The following is a 14973-nucleotide window of genomic DNA, read 5'->3' as shown; positions in this document are numbered from 1 at the left end:
TTCAAACCCTCACTTATTAGCAGTGAACCCAATGAGGTGGATTGGGCTGAGAGCATCTTTTTCAGCTTAAGCTTCTCCACCGTTGCTGAAACAAGTACACTATGCATGTTGCCCAAAGGCACTTAGAGGAAGGATGAAATAAAAATGAAAGAAATAATCCTAGCCCACTGATATTTTTTCCCTCTGATCCTTTCAGTATGAAAACCAAAAGAAAGCCCATGGGTTGTGGGGCACTAGGGACCTGAAGCCTCACCCCAGTTTTTCAGATATAACTGGAGAAGTCAGGCTCTCCAAAGACAAATTCCAGGAGCCATTGGGTTGGAAGTGGGATGGCAATTGGATCATAGAGCCCCAAAGAAGGTGAGTTTCTTTTTCATGGCAAGGCAAATGTGGCAGCAATCGGGGGAAAATGAGTGCCTGTGGGATCTTTAGTCCAGGAGATTGTATATTCTAGTTGTTTGCATGTGTGACACCGAAAAGATTGATCTATTATGCCAATTCACCACCTCCATGGCCACTTCATGATCATGAACTCCGCATCTGGTGGTGACTTTTTTACATGTGCAATTGAAATACCAAACACAGTATTTTTGATCATTATAAATGGAATACTTTTCCCCAGGGCTTTTTTTCTTGAAAAAGAGGTGCTGGAACACTCAAGAGAGAAATGAAGGCAAAAACACTTACCTCTACTTTAAAGCAGTTTCCAAACTTTAGACATGACACCAACTTCCTCAGTTCTTGTTGGTGCCTAACACTGAATGATGACCTTGAAGCAACCATGTTTTAACATACTTTGTTGGTCCAACAATTTTTATAAACAATGAAGATGTTTTATAAACAATAAAGGTGTTGGCGAGAGCAACAATTCCCCTGCCCTGTCTGGTTGCTTCCTCACTCACTCACCCACAGCCACTACCAGGCATCCCCTCATTTAAATCTTATTTTAAAATTTTAATTTTTACACTTTTGTGAATAAAAATTTTATTTTTACACTTTTGTGACTTCACATTCTGCTCCCCTGGTGCCCCCATGAACTTTTAAACATTTTTTTTTGAGAATTTTGTTTCCATGAAGAGGTTCCAGAACTCCATTCAGCCGTCTCCCTCCCCGCCCCCTAAAAAGTCCTGCTTTTCCCTGGAGTGGTATATACATCAAGCGGCAAGCAGAACTGAATGTTATTCTTGATTGACTCAGCCTATATCTCAACATCCCACTCTGCTCCCCTCCATGTGTAGGGTTTCTCAATGCATGAGGTGGTGTCTCTGTGCTGTGTCAGTCTCCCCATCCCAATGAATCAGAGTGTTGCCAGGGAAATTTGCAGCATCACAGGTTGAGGATGTCTTACAGCATATATTGAGGAAGCTTAGATGTTGTGGGGGAATGGAGCAGAAGTCCTGTGTGCTTCCACACTGAGTAGTAATAACAATACTTCGTGTTTATATAGTGCTTTCAGTGTTCAGCAGGCTTACTTTATTATGCTTATTCAGTTGTCTAAATGTTTGCAGCTGCATAAAAGTAGCAATTAATGACATCTTTCACATACACTAAACCCAGTTGCAAAGTGCATTCAAAGTGCATTATTTAGCATGCATAAAAGTGCCCTAGGTCATTTGAAACAAAAACAATGGAAAACAACAGAGACCAGAAATATATAACTGCGTCACACCTTAAACTGCAGCAAATTCAACCTAAGTAAGCACAAATGCCTGTTTGAAAAGACAAAAACCAAGAGATCACAGTGTAAAATGCAAACCAAAATCACAGTATAGAGTGATAAAAATGTACTGACAATTATTTATTCCACAGAAGATTAAACAAGTGACAATCAAATTAAAACTTATACAAGAATTACAAAATGTGGCCAAAAGGTAAATAGCAGGGGGGGGGGGGGAGAGAGAATTAACAGAAATATTGACAATAATAAGAAAATATAGACAATAATAGGAAAATATTTGCAGTAGTGAAGAGGTGTCAAGAAACAGGTCTCCTTTAAGCTGCTGAGTTCTCTTTCCCCCTCCTCCTGAGGCCCAGCATGGAGTAAGCCCTTAACTTCTCCCAAAAACTCAGTGGGCAGTCATGGCGGAGATCAGCACCCTTATACAATCTTGACTCCATTTTTCCATTCTCCTTCATTGATTCTCCCCAGGCTCTTGTTGGACATAGAAACCAACCGCAGTGAACTGCTAGAGGAAGTATACGAAAACCAAATTCGCCTTCCTGGGCGTGGGTGGAAACCTGCTCCTATCCCATACACTGATGTGGTGAGTGAAGAGAACATGTGAAGCTGATGATAGACACTGAGACTGCACTGGAATCTGTTCTCACATCAGTGGTTCTCAAAACCTACTTCCATATAATTATGTTGGCTTATTGCCTCTGTGGTAATTCTGCATATATGCCAGCTGTCAAGATGGTTGACTGACATTTCATGAAATGGAGCTAATGGTCAGGAAATGGTCTCCTGATAAGTCTCTGTGTTTGAATGAGATTCTTACTGGAGCTTGGAGAGAATGGTGCCATGCCAACTGAAAAAGAGGATAGACTGAGGGAGAGGACATGGCTAAGTTACAGTGCTTTGCCAGCTGCACTGGCTGCAAGTTTAATACTGAATCCACTTCAAGGCTTAGGAATACGGGGTACTGGACCCACTTCTGACCTTTAAGTCCATTAACAGTCTGGGACCAGCATACCTGTGGGATTGCCTCTCCTGGTATGTCCTCTGAAGGGCCTTGTGCTCAGAAGATCGAAACCTGGGTCCCTGGCCCAAGAGATATCTGGCTGTCTTTAACTAGCCAGGGCCTTTTGAGCCCTGACACCAGCCTGGCAGAACTCTGCCTGCTGACATCCACAGCCTGCGGGACCTTGCTCAGTTCCACAGGGCATGTAAAACAGAGATGTTCCACAGGCCTACAGTTGAGGACAGCAATGGCCCACACTGTAGTGTCATCATGGCCTCCTCCATGACCAGTCCCTGATCTGCCTGAGGGAAGGAGAAAGCTAAGTGAAATATTATGCCATTTTCAGTTGACTTTATTGTAAACTGAAATTAAATTGTTCTGTTTATTTTAACGTATTATGCACTGCCCTGGGCCCTTCAGGGAAGGCTGATCTATAAACTTTAATAATCATCATAATAAATACAGAATATCTGCTCCACATACAGAAGATCCCAGGTTCAGTTCTTAAAATCTCCAGTTAAGAGGATCAAGGAAAGGGTGATGTGAAAAACCTCAGCCAAAGACCCTTGAGAGCTGCTTCCAGTCAAACAAAGCTGATCTTGATAGAACAATGGTTTGACTCAGTATAACCAGCCTTGTGTGCACGTGTGTGTGAGAGGGGAGTGTAGATTACAGTTTTAGGTGACACGGGGATAGCACTCTGTGAACTAGCTGAAGCTGAAGCCCCTTGAGGTGCAGAATCTCTCCGGAGTATAGGATGCAGGATAGCAGATCCGATGCCTCCAAGGAGTGTCTTTTTGCCTCTACTTGATGCTCTTTTAGTGGATCTGTAAATAAAACAAATTTTACCAAGATGTCTTAAGTCCCCAGTGTTCTGATACAGAGGAAACCATTCCCAGTAGCACTTTAGAACTTTTCAAGGAAGTAGGGAGCGTTATGATTATTACTAAATCCTCAAGTCCTTTTTCCACAAATCCTCAAGTCCTCTTTCCACAAATCTTCAAGCCCTGCATGGCCCCGATCCTTGGCAACTTCTAGGTAGTTAATTTTCTAATGCTATTTTTAGACTTTGATTGCAGATGAGTTTCACCACATATGCTCTTGATTCCAGAGTGGCTCTCCTGCCTCCCCGAAGGAAGCGATCGTGTGTCCTCCAGGCTGGCACTTTGAAGAAGACTGGAGAGTGGAGTTGAACCGTGCAGTGGATGATGCTGGTAATCCATCATTTCTGTTCTTGTTGCCAGGGCTGGTTCAAGGGAGTACATAGGTTCTCAAACCTAATCCAGGTTCTAGAAGATATGTTTGAGTATCCCTTTGTGTCTTCTCCAATCCTTGGGACATTATAGGAGCACATTTCTTTTCTTAGGTTGGGAATACGGAGTTGGGATTCCACCCCATGACTCTCCCCGTACTTGGCATGCAGCTGAGAAGACATACCACACCCACCGGCGTCGGCGCTGGCTCAGGAAGCGCTTCCGGGACACTCAAATTGAGACCCAAGAACAGAAAATGGCCTCCTTTCTCCGGCTGGTAACTAGCATAAGTTGTTGGTGCTGACCTCAGAAATGGTGGCTAGGAGGGAGAATCACACTTACCATGTAGGTCCTAACTCCATGATATACTTACTGTTCCCAGGGTCTTTTCCGAGTGCTCAGCTGAAGTTTAGATTATTCAGGGACAAGGGGGCAGATCTGGATTGAGACTGCAGCATTAAGGTTTCCACTTGCACCATTTTCTCAATCAGTAGCAGCCCTGGGGAGTAGTTTGCCCAGTCAGAGAAACTTGTATGTAGCCTATCAGTACATGTTCAGATCCATGATTTCACCAGCTGGATACAAAGGACCTCGGACTAGGGTAACAAACATCTTTTATGCTGTTGGGTCAACCTATCCAATGCCTCCTTGGCCAGTATCTACAACTGTAGTGCACCCTCAACAGTACACCCATTCAAGTACTCAGTTCTGTTTCCTTAGTCAGTCTCTACACTGAGAGCCAGTTTGGTGTAGTGGTTAAGTGCGTGGACTCTTATCTGGGAGAAGCGGGTTTGATTCCCCACTCCTCCACTTGCACCTGCTGAGATGGCCTTGGGTCAGTCATAGCTTTCATAGAAGCTGTCCTTGAAATGGCAGCTGCTGTAAAAACACTCTCAGCCCCACCTACCTCACAGGGGGGGGTGAAGGTAGAGGAGATTGTGACCGCTCTGAGATTCAGAGTATAGGGTGGGATATAAATCCAAAATCTTCTTCTTTTTCTCTCAAGGAGTCTTTGAGCCAGGGCTGGGCTCTTCCAAAACTTGTCTGCAAGCTTTGCTTGGTCACGGCATTTATTGGGACCTTCCTCATCTTGGTCTCTAAAGGAGGTGCTCTTCACTTGCTCTCCACCCCGTTCCTCCACCAAAGGCTTCCTGGACCCCCAGGTTCTTTTGATTCCTGTTTAAATCATCTGCCTCCTCATTAACAGAGGGCAGCCAGGCTGCCAGTTACATATAAAGTGGATTCTAACCCATGGAAGTTCATACTTTGACCTGGGTGCCATTAGACTAGTCATCACTTTGTTTGCAAAAGACTTACATGGCTAACCCTCTGTTTTATACCACCCGGGTCCTGTCTTTCCCCTAATTCTATTCAAGTCTTCTTTCTCCCCTTTCCTGTAGCACTCAGATGCAAAGTTCCGTGGCGAGGACTGCTGGGAATATGCTCCTCTCTATGGATGGAAATTTCACCTGCAGCGGAAACCAAGTGATGTGTTTCGCCGGCGATGCTGGCGCAGGAAGCTCATGCCTGCCGTAGCTGGCCGTGTGGCTCCTATTTTCCTCTTGGAGGGTTCACTGGTAAGAAAAGGCAGGCATTTATAGACACCATCCCCTCTAGTCGGTGTGGAGGTGCTGCCAGCAGTTAAGAAGACCTTTTTCTGGCACGTCCTCTGCCTGGCAGATAAAAATGGCTTTATATCTCCATAGAATCATAGAGTTGGAAGGGACTACCAGGGTAATCTAGTCCAACCCCCTGTACAATGCACAAAATTCACAAGTACCTCCCTGCCACATACCCATGACCCCTGCTTCATGCCCAGGAGATGGCAAAAACCTCCAGGATCCCTGGCCAAACTGACCTGGAGAAAAATTGCTACCTGACCCCCAAAACAGATGTCATTTGAGTACACAGGGGATCCCCTGGAATTACAACTCCTCTCCAGACTACAGAGATCAGTTCCTCTGGAGAAAATGGATACTTGGAGGATGGATTGTACAGCATTGTACCACACTGAGGTCCCTGTTCTCCCCAGGCTCCACTCTCAAATCTCCAGGAATTTCCCAGCCTGGAGCTGGCAACCCTACCGCCCACCCTAGTGGTCGGGGGGGGGACTTGATGACCCTGCTTCCACACATCAGTGGTGCTAGCTTCATTTTCTATCAATGTAATCACCCTCATTATCAATTCAATAGTAAAGTAGATGTCTGAAAACAGCTGTTTAGGCAGCAAAAAAAAAAAAGTTCACTCACTGGATAGGCAGGTGTTTTTCTCCAGAGCTGTTAGTCTCTCCAGGTATACAGAAAAAGATTTTTTTGTAAATTTAAAAAGCAGACAGTCCCACCCTCACAAATCAACCCAAGCCTGATAAGGGTTGAAATTCTCTAGAAGGCAGAGTTAGTGAAGGGAAGAAAGAACACAGGAGAAGAGGGTAAAAACATGCCTGTTCAAGCACTGGAAATGGATCCCCCTGCCTTTTAAAGGTTGTGGACACTTAGGGATTGTGGTAAGTGTCACCCCAAAATTGCTTCTGCAAGGCTGAGCCAAATCCAAAATGGCTTCCAAGGGATGAGGAGCCAAAATGGCTACCTGAGTCAGTGAGGCCAAACACAATACCTCTCTTCTTGGTTTGCAAAAGAATGGCAGAAGGGGAATAAAAATAAATGAGGACAAGTCTAAGGGAAAAGAGGGAGAGAGAAAAATATCAGGAATTTAAAAAAGCAAAGGAAAGCCTATGGGGAGGAAAAAAGGGAGAATAAAAAGAAGGAAAGCCTGAAGAAAAAAGTGAGAATAACAACAACTAGAAAAATTAAACTTATTCAAAGTGGCAAAAAATTAAAAAATATATGCAAATAGTCCAATTTGTGCAATGTGATCATTTACACTGGTTGTGGAATTAAGCTCTTCTTGGCTCAGGATTTGTATGACTTGTGTACAGAATTTCAGTTTTCTGTTTTAGGCCAGAGTTGGCCATGACCCTAAATAAAAAGTTAATGTTTATGGCTGTCTCCTACTCAGGGTGTGGAAGCTGACAGCCTAGAGAAAACAAAAACTATGTATGGAGAGAGGAAAGATGGTGAAGCAAAAGAACTGAAGAGAGCTTCATCTCAAAACCTGCTGAAGATGAACACTCCTCTCCTGTTCTGTATCTTCAGGCGTGAGTAGCCTGCTTGGAAAAGAATACAAAAATCTTGAAATAAGAGTACCCATGCAACTGAAAAAAGTTATAAACTGCTTGGTTAGATGGCAGAATTGTTTATTTATTGCAGCTGGAGTGTGAACTGAAGAAGGAATATGGATATGGCAGGGGGATAGCAAGAAGCATGGCAGCCCATCACAGCCCCCAAAAGTTTAAGTAATGCTGCAGAGATTATAGACTTGGACTAGAATTTGGCAGACTTGAGTTCAAATGGTCATTTGGCCATGAAGCTCATTGTATGATCTTGTACAGGTGGCACATTCTCAGCCTTGCCTCCCTTTAGGGTTCCTGCAAATGATAACTGAGTTTCCTGGAGAAAGGGCATTCTTTACAGAATGGTTTATAAAAAGCTGGCTCTGTAGTTATGCTCAATGCTGGAGAACAACAGCAGCTGCAAGACAAGCTCTAGAAATTGCAGTGGCACTGCAGTGATGACTGTGAAAAAAAATATCAATTAAGTAAACCAGTTTCAGTGTGTATTTAAGAGCAAAGTGATGTTTCAAGGGATTTCTGAATGTCATCTGGTCTTGTAACTGGGTCAACATGTCGTCTATTTCCTTTTTTGGATATTTCCTTTGACATCGTGTAAAGTAATGATAACACTGGGATACCTCTGAGCATGTGTAGGGAGCCTTTCTCCCCGCCCCCGCATCCATGAATCCAATACCCAGAATGAGGGAAAGGATGGCTTGAGCACACATGGTTACCCAAATGACTTTTTTAAAAGGTCAGCCTGGTTTGTTTGGTTATACATCCGCAGGAAGTTCCCACCCATTTCTTCCAATAGCCAAAAGTGAGGGGTAAACCAGGGATTGTCTTGGCTAAAGAGCTTCTGAAGGTACAGGGATAAGCATAAACCCCTCTGAGAAATTATTCTACAAATAACAACAAAATGCATTCAACATAAACTGTACAAAAATGATTAAAAAGAATAATTTCTTGGAATAATTCTGCTCTTTACAAAGTTGTGTATTTTTGGGTCCCTTGAAATTCTTCAGAGGGCCAGATTATGCACACAAGTGCCACAACTGCTGAAGGGTGGGGGGTGTTAACTAATCTCATTTTTTTAATAAAAAATGCCCCCCCACACAGACTGCTTTTAGACCCAGCAGGGAGAAGAGAAGAGAAGAGGTATCCATTTTGTACCTGCTCTATTGGGGCTAAAAGTAGGGAGACATTTTCTCCTGGGAAAATTGGTAGGGGGCAAAAATGGGTACCATACCACTATAGTGGCCAGCTCTGGGTTAGGTAGGGTGGGGTTTAGGGAGGGGAGAGGCATTGGACATTATTTTGTTCAATTTTCATCCTGCCCTCCTCTGCACACAGGACTCAGAGCAGCTTACAATAATTAAAACACAGTTCCATGGGCTCTGCCCTCCAAAGCAGCCCTTTCCTCCAAGGGAACTAATCTTGGTCACCTGGAGATCAATAATAATAGTGGGAGATCTCCAGGTGCCACCTGAAGGTTGGCAATTCTAGGTACTGCTGTTTTCCTCAGTGCTGCAGCTCCCCATCCATCTTGGGGAGTCCTTGGCTTCTTTTTTAGGGTTGAAGCACACCTAAAGTTGTAGAATTCCAGCAGCATATCTAGTTTGGCCTTTACATACTTGTTGTCAGAAGATGACCCAAGTTCACTTCAACTTCCAATTTAGACAGAATGATTTGTGGAGGAAGGAGGACAATTCTAACTTCATGTGTATGAAGTGGTGGTGGTGTGGAGAGATGGATAATATTGCAAGGAATCAATTTAAGCAGGCCAGGAAGAGGCTAGGATTTATACAAAAACCCTATTTATTTTTCAGACCCTGTTCATTACCAGCTACGCTGCTATATCTATCAAGCAAGGGATCTTATAGGAAGCAGCAATAAGAGTTCTGCAGGTGAGTGACAAAACGAAAGGTCCTCACACTCTGTTCCTCCTTTTCTCTCAATTTCTACAGGTTCTCCATGAGGAGGGTGGGATGACAACCCAATTAACAGCTAAAGCTGACATAAAGATCCATGTGTATTTATATTCACCTGTCCACTGTTTCATGTGTAAAATGGACTGGGGGAGAGTCTGTTTTTCACAGAAAATTATATATATATCTGTCTGAAGGGAGCTAAATCCAGCTCTTCCACTGTTGTACCTTAGTGCACTCCATTGTTTGAAGCATTTTCCTTCCTCCGTCCAACACACCCTGCCTACACACTTTGTGCAGCAGGTACACCTCATGTCTTTTTACAAAGTTATTCAACACATAAGAGGCAAGGGAATGTACCTGTCTGGGTCCATAATGATGACCTGTCTATTTTGTGGCCTTTCTTCCACATTAGATCCTTTTGCCTACGTCTCCTTCCTCCACATGAGCCAGAAAACCAGGACCCTGTCTTGTACACTCCACCCATGCTGGGACCAAACCCTTATTTTTGAAAAGATCTTGATCTATGGAGACCCTCAGTCCACTGAGCAGGATCCACCACTGGTGGCTGTGGAGATATATGACTTTGATTCTGTGGTATGTATCAGGGCTTGTATGCAGGTTTCCATGAACTAAAAGGAGCAAGTCAACACTTGCATCTACCACCAGCCATTGTTAGGCTTCTGGCCTGTCCAGAAGGAATTCCCAGATGTGTCAACCATAACATTTTGGTGGTCATAATGGTGGCCTACCACCACGGTGGTGAATCAAGAGGAAAGATGGGCTATACATGTTTTAATAAATAAATAAGGTCCCAATAGTCTGCTCCATTTCCTTACTTAATATTATTTTACCTTATGTCTGACTTGGCCTCTGGTTTGGCTTAGATTATTAATCCAGAACACATCTATCAGGTTTTTTATTGCTTCATAACCATCTTGTTGCCAGCAGGCATCTGTCGTTCATATTGGTTTCTGAGCAGTTCTTAGATACCAAAAGATACCAGCAGTGTTCCCTCTAAGCTGAGTTAGTGTGAGCTAGTTCATTGTTTTTTAGCCTCTGACTTACACATTTTTGTCTTAGCTCAGGAAAAATGTCCCCAGAAAAAAACTAATGAACATATGAACATATGAAGCTGCCTTATACTGAATCAGACCCTTGGTCCATCAAAGTCAGTATTGTCTTCTCAGACTGGCAGCGGCTCTCCAGGGCCTCAAGCATGTATGCAGCAGCTCACAACTTTAATGTCAGTAGCTCACAAAGTAGGATTTTTGTTCACAAGACTCTACGGATTAGAAGGAGATTGGCTCGTAGCCCTCACTATTTCTTCCTTTTGGGGCCAGGGTGACTTGTTCATGGGAAGGTGCTTCTGTACACCAGCAGTGTGCCTGGATCTCCAGCAACGTAAACTACCCCGTCTCCACAGTCATCCCGTCACCAATGGACAGAAAGCTGCAGGTCGTCTTCTAGCTGCCTTTGAGCTTCTGTTGGACAAGGTGAAAAAAAATAGGCCTTACAAAGGTTCTCTGGGGCTCCTGTTGAAAGCTGCCACTTCAGCAGGATGTTTTAGTTTAAGACAGCAATTCTGAACAGGTCTATTCAGAATCCTCCTCAGGTCTTTTTGAAGGGACTTACTCCCAAGGAAAGTATTCTTAGAAATGCACTGTTAAACTAATTTAAAATATTTATACCCTATTTTTCTCCTCAATTGTGACTCAAAGCAGCTTAAATATTTATTCCCTCTTCTTTTATTATCTCCACAACAATCCTGTGAAATAGACTGAGTGAGAGTGACTAGTCCAAGGTTACCCAGTGAGCTTCAAACCTGGAACTTCCAAATACTGGTCTTTCTCTCATCTTAGTATTACTCAAAATTGTAATTGGGGTGGAGGCAGGGTCGGCCCTGCCACTAGGTAAAACAGGCAATTGCCGGGGCACCCAACTAGGTGTCTGCCCCCCACGTGACTCACGTGCTGCCACTGGCCCGCTTTCACTCGAAGTTGCAGGCTTCCTCCTAAGCTGCCTAGAGGCCAGAACCAGTTTGCCCACGGCTTTAGTCAGGCCTATGGGGCTCTTTTCACCCCCACCCCCTCCTGGCCTCACCCTTTGAAGCTCTGAGGCTGCCGAAGTTCCCAGCACTTTCTGCCTTGTCTTTGCAGGCTGAAGTAGGAAACAATTCTGGGCTTGCAAAGCTGCAAAGAAAATGTGGACTGGACTTTCCATTAAAGTCTCTGTGCCTTAATGGAAAGTTCATTCCATGTTTTCCTTGCTGATTTGTCTGTGCTGCAATATATTTTAATAGAGTGGAGTGCAGTTTCACTTTTCAGTGAGTAAGTTGGTGGCATCAAAGTAGTCAGGATGTGAAGGAACAGACTCACAAGTATCATTCCCTCAGGTTCCAAGAGCTAAGAAATGTCCCCTGGCCATCCCAGATCTCTGCCAAACAATACTAACCTTTTCTCTTACTTCCTGAGGTACCAACCTCTCTGGGTAGTAACCACTGCCACAAATTAACCTCAAAGAGTGTCATCTTCTAGGTGGAACAGGACTAAATAGGCATGGTGTAGTGACAGAACTCAGGGCTCAGGCATTCAAAATATGGAAAGTTTAATAAACAAAGAGTCCACATGGTCTAGGCAAGCATCAGGCTGAGAGAGGATATAAAGAAAAGGCAGAAATCTGCAGTAGTCTAACCTAGACTTATCCTAAACAGTATTAAATTAGGATAGCCTAAAAATTCTAGAAGCTGCAGCATTTGAAAGTCAATAATTGCCTTAATTCTCAGAGTTGGGACTTTCCCCCCATTTTCCCTTCGCACGTGGTCAAGATGGATTTCTAGTGTAAAGGTGTAGACTTTCATGGCTACAGCAATGAGCCAATGTAAAAGAAAGTTTCTTCCTCATGTCCTGAGAATTTATAATTTCCCCTTGAGAGTCTGTCCCCCTTTAGGGTGATTCCCAGTCTTCCTGACCCAAGAGAAAGAAATGCTATCTAGGCTTTTAGCTTTCCTAATCTCTGTTCTTTAGGTGTGATAACCTAACAGAAGTCTTAGATAGTAAACACTTTGTTCAGCTCCTGGCCAGGTCCATTTGCAGCTCTAAGTACTGAAGTGTTCTGTGCTTGGTGTCTGATGGCTTATCCCCTGGCACGTTTCCTTCTTCCCTGCTGCTGACTTGCATTAAGCCTTCTGTAACATGGATACTGTGTAAACTCAAATATTAATAATATAGATGTGGTTGTATGTTGGAAGGCCACCCATATTATGAAATATCAGATACACTGGAATTATCCTTGCTGGTATTTTGACAATAAACTTGATTGAGATATACTGGAATAATACTAGTTAAAACCTTAAGCCTATGGCCAGCAGTTTTTGTCCCAGAAAAAAGATAAATATGAAGACTGTGCTTTCAGATGTGTCCACTGTACAGTTCTTCTCCCCCCAGCCCTCAAATGGTGCTGGTTTTGCCTTCAAGCCCAATCCTATGGGAAGTCATTCAGCACACATTCCACTACTGTCTTCTATTTCATGTTCTATGGGAATTGTACAAAAGAACTTGCCAGGTAAATTGTTACTTGTTTCTCATCAAACAAATGGAAATTTGTCAAAGGTTAGAGACAGGCAACAGCTTTTTTGGGGGGGGGAGGGAGTGTCCCAGAGAATTGAAGGCAGATTAAAAGAGGGAAGCCACTTGGGTATGCATGCTTATCCCACTTTTGCTGCTTGTAAAAAAGCTTTTTGCACATTGTTTGTATAGCTTCCCAAATTTGTTTGGCCAAAGATAACATTGGGGCAAAAGGAATGAACATGCACACCACTGGTGAAACCTCTTACTTTCAACTCTCACTAAAATGATTGTTTATGCCCAGACAAAGGGAGGAAACTCAACCCATTCAAGACTAGTAGTGTGACCCTCCAACAAAAATCTCCTACTTCCTCCCACAGGATGAAGCCTTGGGAAAGTATCCTCCACCAGCATGGAAGGATGGAGTGTTCACCATCCCTAAAACAATCCGACCCATCTTGAAGCTGATGGCCATTGAGGTGAGCACAACAGTGTAGGCTTTGAGCCTTGGTGGGCAAGTTTTTTATGGTCTGTATTATGACTGGAACAAAGGTTGAAAAGCCAGCAAAATTGGCTTTGCCCCCTGGGTCACACAGTCAGGATCCAGTGCACAGGCAAGAGGCTCCTTAGTGCCATACCCCTGTTTTGAACAGTAAGTTTTGGCAGGGAGTTGGTGTGCCTGTGATTGATATGTATAATAAATAGAGTCTTTTATACTGAGGGTTATGCAAAGGAGTAAAGGGAGTGGGTCACATCAAAGCCCTAGATACCAGTTCCCCATCCTATTGCACATGCTTCTATAAAAGCGAGAAATGGGCAGTTGCTGTAGCCATAGGAATGTGCCAGTGGAAAGGTCAGATGAATGGACAGTTACCTTGGTAGTGTTCCTACAGTAGTTTCTCTGTTTTGAAGGCCATATGCAGCAGACAGAACCATAATGGTGCCTTTGATAAATGAGCCACTTCCTATTTGCTTAGCCAGCTAGGTTCAGTTCCAGGATTTGACACTTGAGAATGTTAGACCCTTGGGGAGTGGCTTTTTTTGTATTGTGTGTTTTTGTGTATATATACATAGGAAAAAAATATTGCTACATGTACAAATAATTGCTTTACATTTTTTATATATGTACAATATAAACAAAACCAAAACAACACAGCAGAGTGATTGAAAGGAAAGTCGGAAGGCTGAAGGATGGCCTATTACTGGAAATCTCTTCTACTACAATTGATTAAATGGTTTAAACACATTTTGACTACACCACTGTAATGCAACAGCATATTACAGGAGAGTTAAAAGGCATTTTGTAACAACCGGATTTGTTACTATTATATTGGGACTTTTTATTTCAAAATAATATCTACTCACTTTTGGAATTAAAACTTTTTTTCAAAGATAGTTTAAAAGAGAAAGTAGAGGAGAAGAGGGGAGAGGAGCTGAGAGGGGCTGCTTTGGCACTAAAACAAACCAAACTTCTGACAGATAAATTTTCAGACCTCTCTCCTTTCTGAGTCTGTGTTTATGGTTTCCCTACAGATCCTGGCTTGGGGCCTCCGGAGCATGAAGACCTTCAATCTATTGGCTGTCTCCTCTCCAAGTCTCACTATAGAGTGTGGAGGGGAATCTATTGAAACACCGATCATAAGGAACATCTCCGATAACCCCAATTTTCCAATTAGCATCTATCTCATGCAAGTGGTGAGCAGTCTTACTGGCCAGAAGGGGACAGGAGAGATAATTTGCAAAAAGTGTATGTTGAGAGTGTATTTCCAACCAATGCAATTAAATTTGCAACAAAAATTGAAATTCACCATTTCAAATCTTTGCCAGTCTTATCTGGAAACTTCCTCAGGTACAGCCACACTAAAAGAGGAAGATCTTAGGTGTAACCATCACAGAAGGAATACCATGGTTCCTGCAGTTTGTGAAATTACTTTCAGATGGTTTGTGAAAACAGTAGCGGAGAAATGCTGAAAAGGTGGATTTTTCTTCCACCACATACTGAAGAAAAACAGCTGGCTTTTCAGTTTATACTTTAAAATAGAAAAACAGCTTGCCTCTTCACACTGTTAAGTTCTGTCAAGAATACCCTGACTGTATGTATGTTCTTCCATGGTGCCATTGGATAGAATTCAGCCATCCAGGATAAGTCATCCAATGCAGCGGCTAGGAGATGAGAAAATGTGATAACCCATGAAGAGCATGCAAGCCAGGACTGGTGTCATTGATATGTAAACTTGCAGTCCTCCACTGCTGTTACCTGCTGCACATTTTAGGAGATAGAGATTTGCAGGGTGAATTTCCTGGTGGGTAGACATTGCTAGCAATACGTAACCTATGCATATTTACTCAGTGCTTCAGTGGGGCCTGTTCCCAAAT

General features: G+C 43.2%; 1 protein-coding gene across 1 annotated transcript in view; it reads left to right on the top strand.

The window, feature by feature from the left end:
- The window catches only part of FER1L5 (fer-1 like family member 5), a 75588-nt gene that overhangs the window by 38368 nt on the left and 22247 nt on the right, over nucleotides 1–14973 (top strand). Inside the window, exons 21-31 of the mRNA XM_060250598.1 lie at nucleotides 197–360; nucleotides 2150–2264; nucleotides 3793–3895; nucleotides 4048–4211; nucleotides 5335–5511; nucleotides 6950–7088; nucleotides 8933–9010; nucleotides 9447–9628; nucleotides 10375–10527; nucleotides 12978–13076; nucleotides 14131–14292. Coding sequence (XP_060106581.1) covers nucleotides 197–360; nucleotides 2150–2264; nucleotides 3793–3895; nucleotides 4048–4211; nucleotides 5335–5511; nucleotides 6950–7088; nucleotides 8933–9010; nucleotides 9447–9628; nucleotides 10375–10527; nucleotides 12978–13076; nucleotides 14131–14292 — 1536 coding nt within the window. The remainder of the gene's footprint in view (nucleotides 1–196; nucleotides 361–2149; nucleotides 2265–3792; nucleotides 3896–4047; nucleotides 4212–5334; nucleotides 5512–6949; nucleotides 7089–8932; nucleotides 9011–9446; nucleotides 9629–10374; nucleotides 10528–12977; nucleotides 13077–14130; nucleotides 14293–14973) is intronic.

This window comes from Heteronotia binoei, chromosome 12, assembly GCF_032191835.1.
Source record: "Heteronotia binoei isolate CCM8104 ecotype False Entrance Well chromosome 12, APGP_CSIRO_Hbin_v1, whole genome shotgun sequence".
Classification (NCBI taxonomy): Eukaryota; Metazoa; Chordata; class Lepidosauria; order Squamata; family Gekkonidae; genus Heteronotia; species Heteronotia binoei.
This window is presented reverse-complemented; position numbering and strand designations above follow the sequence as displayed.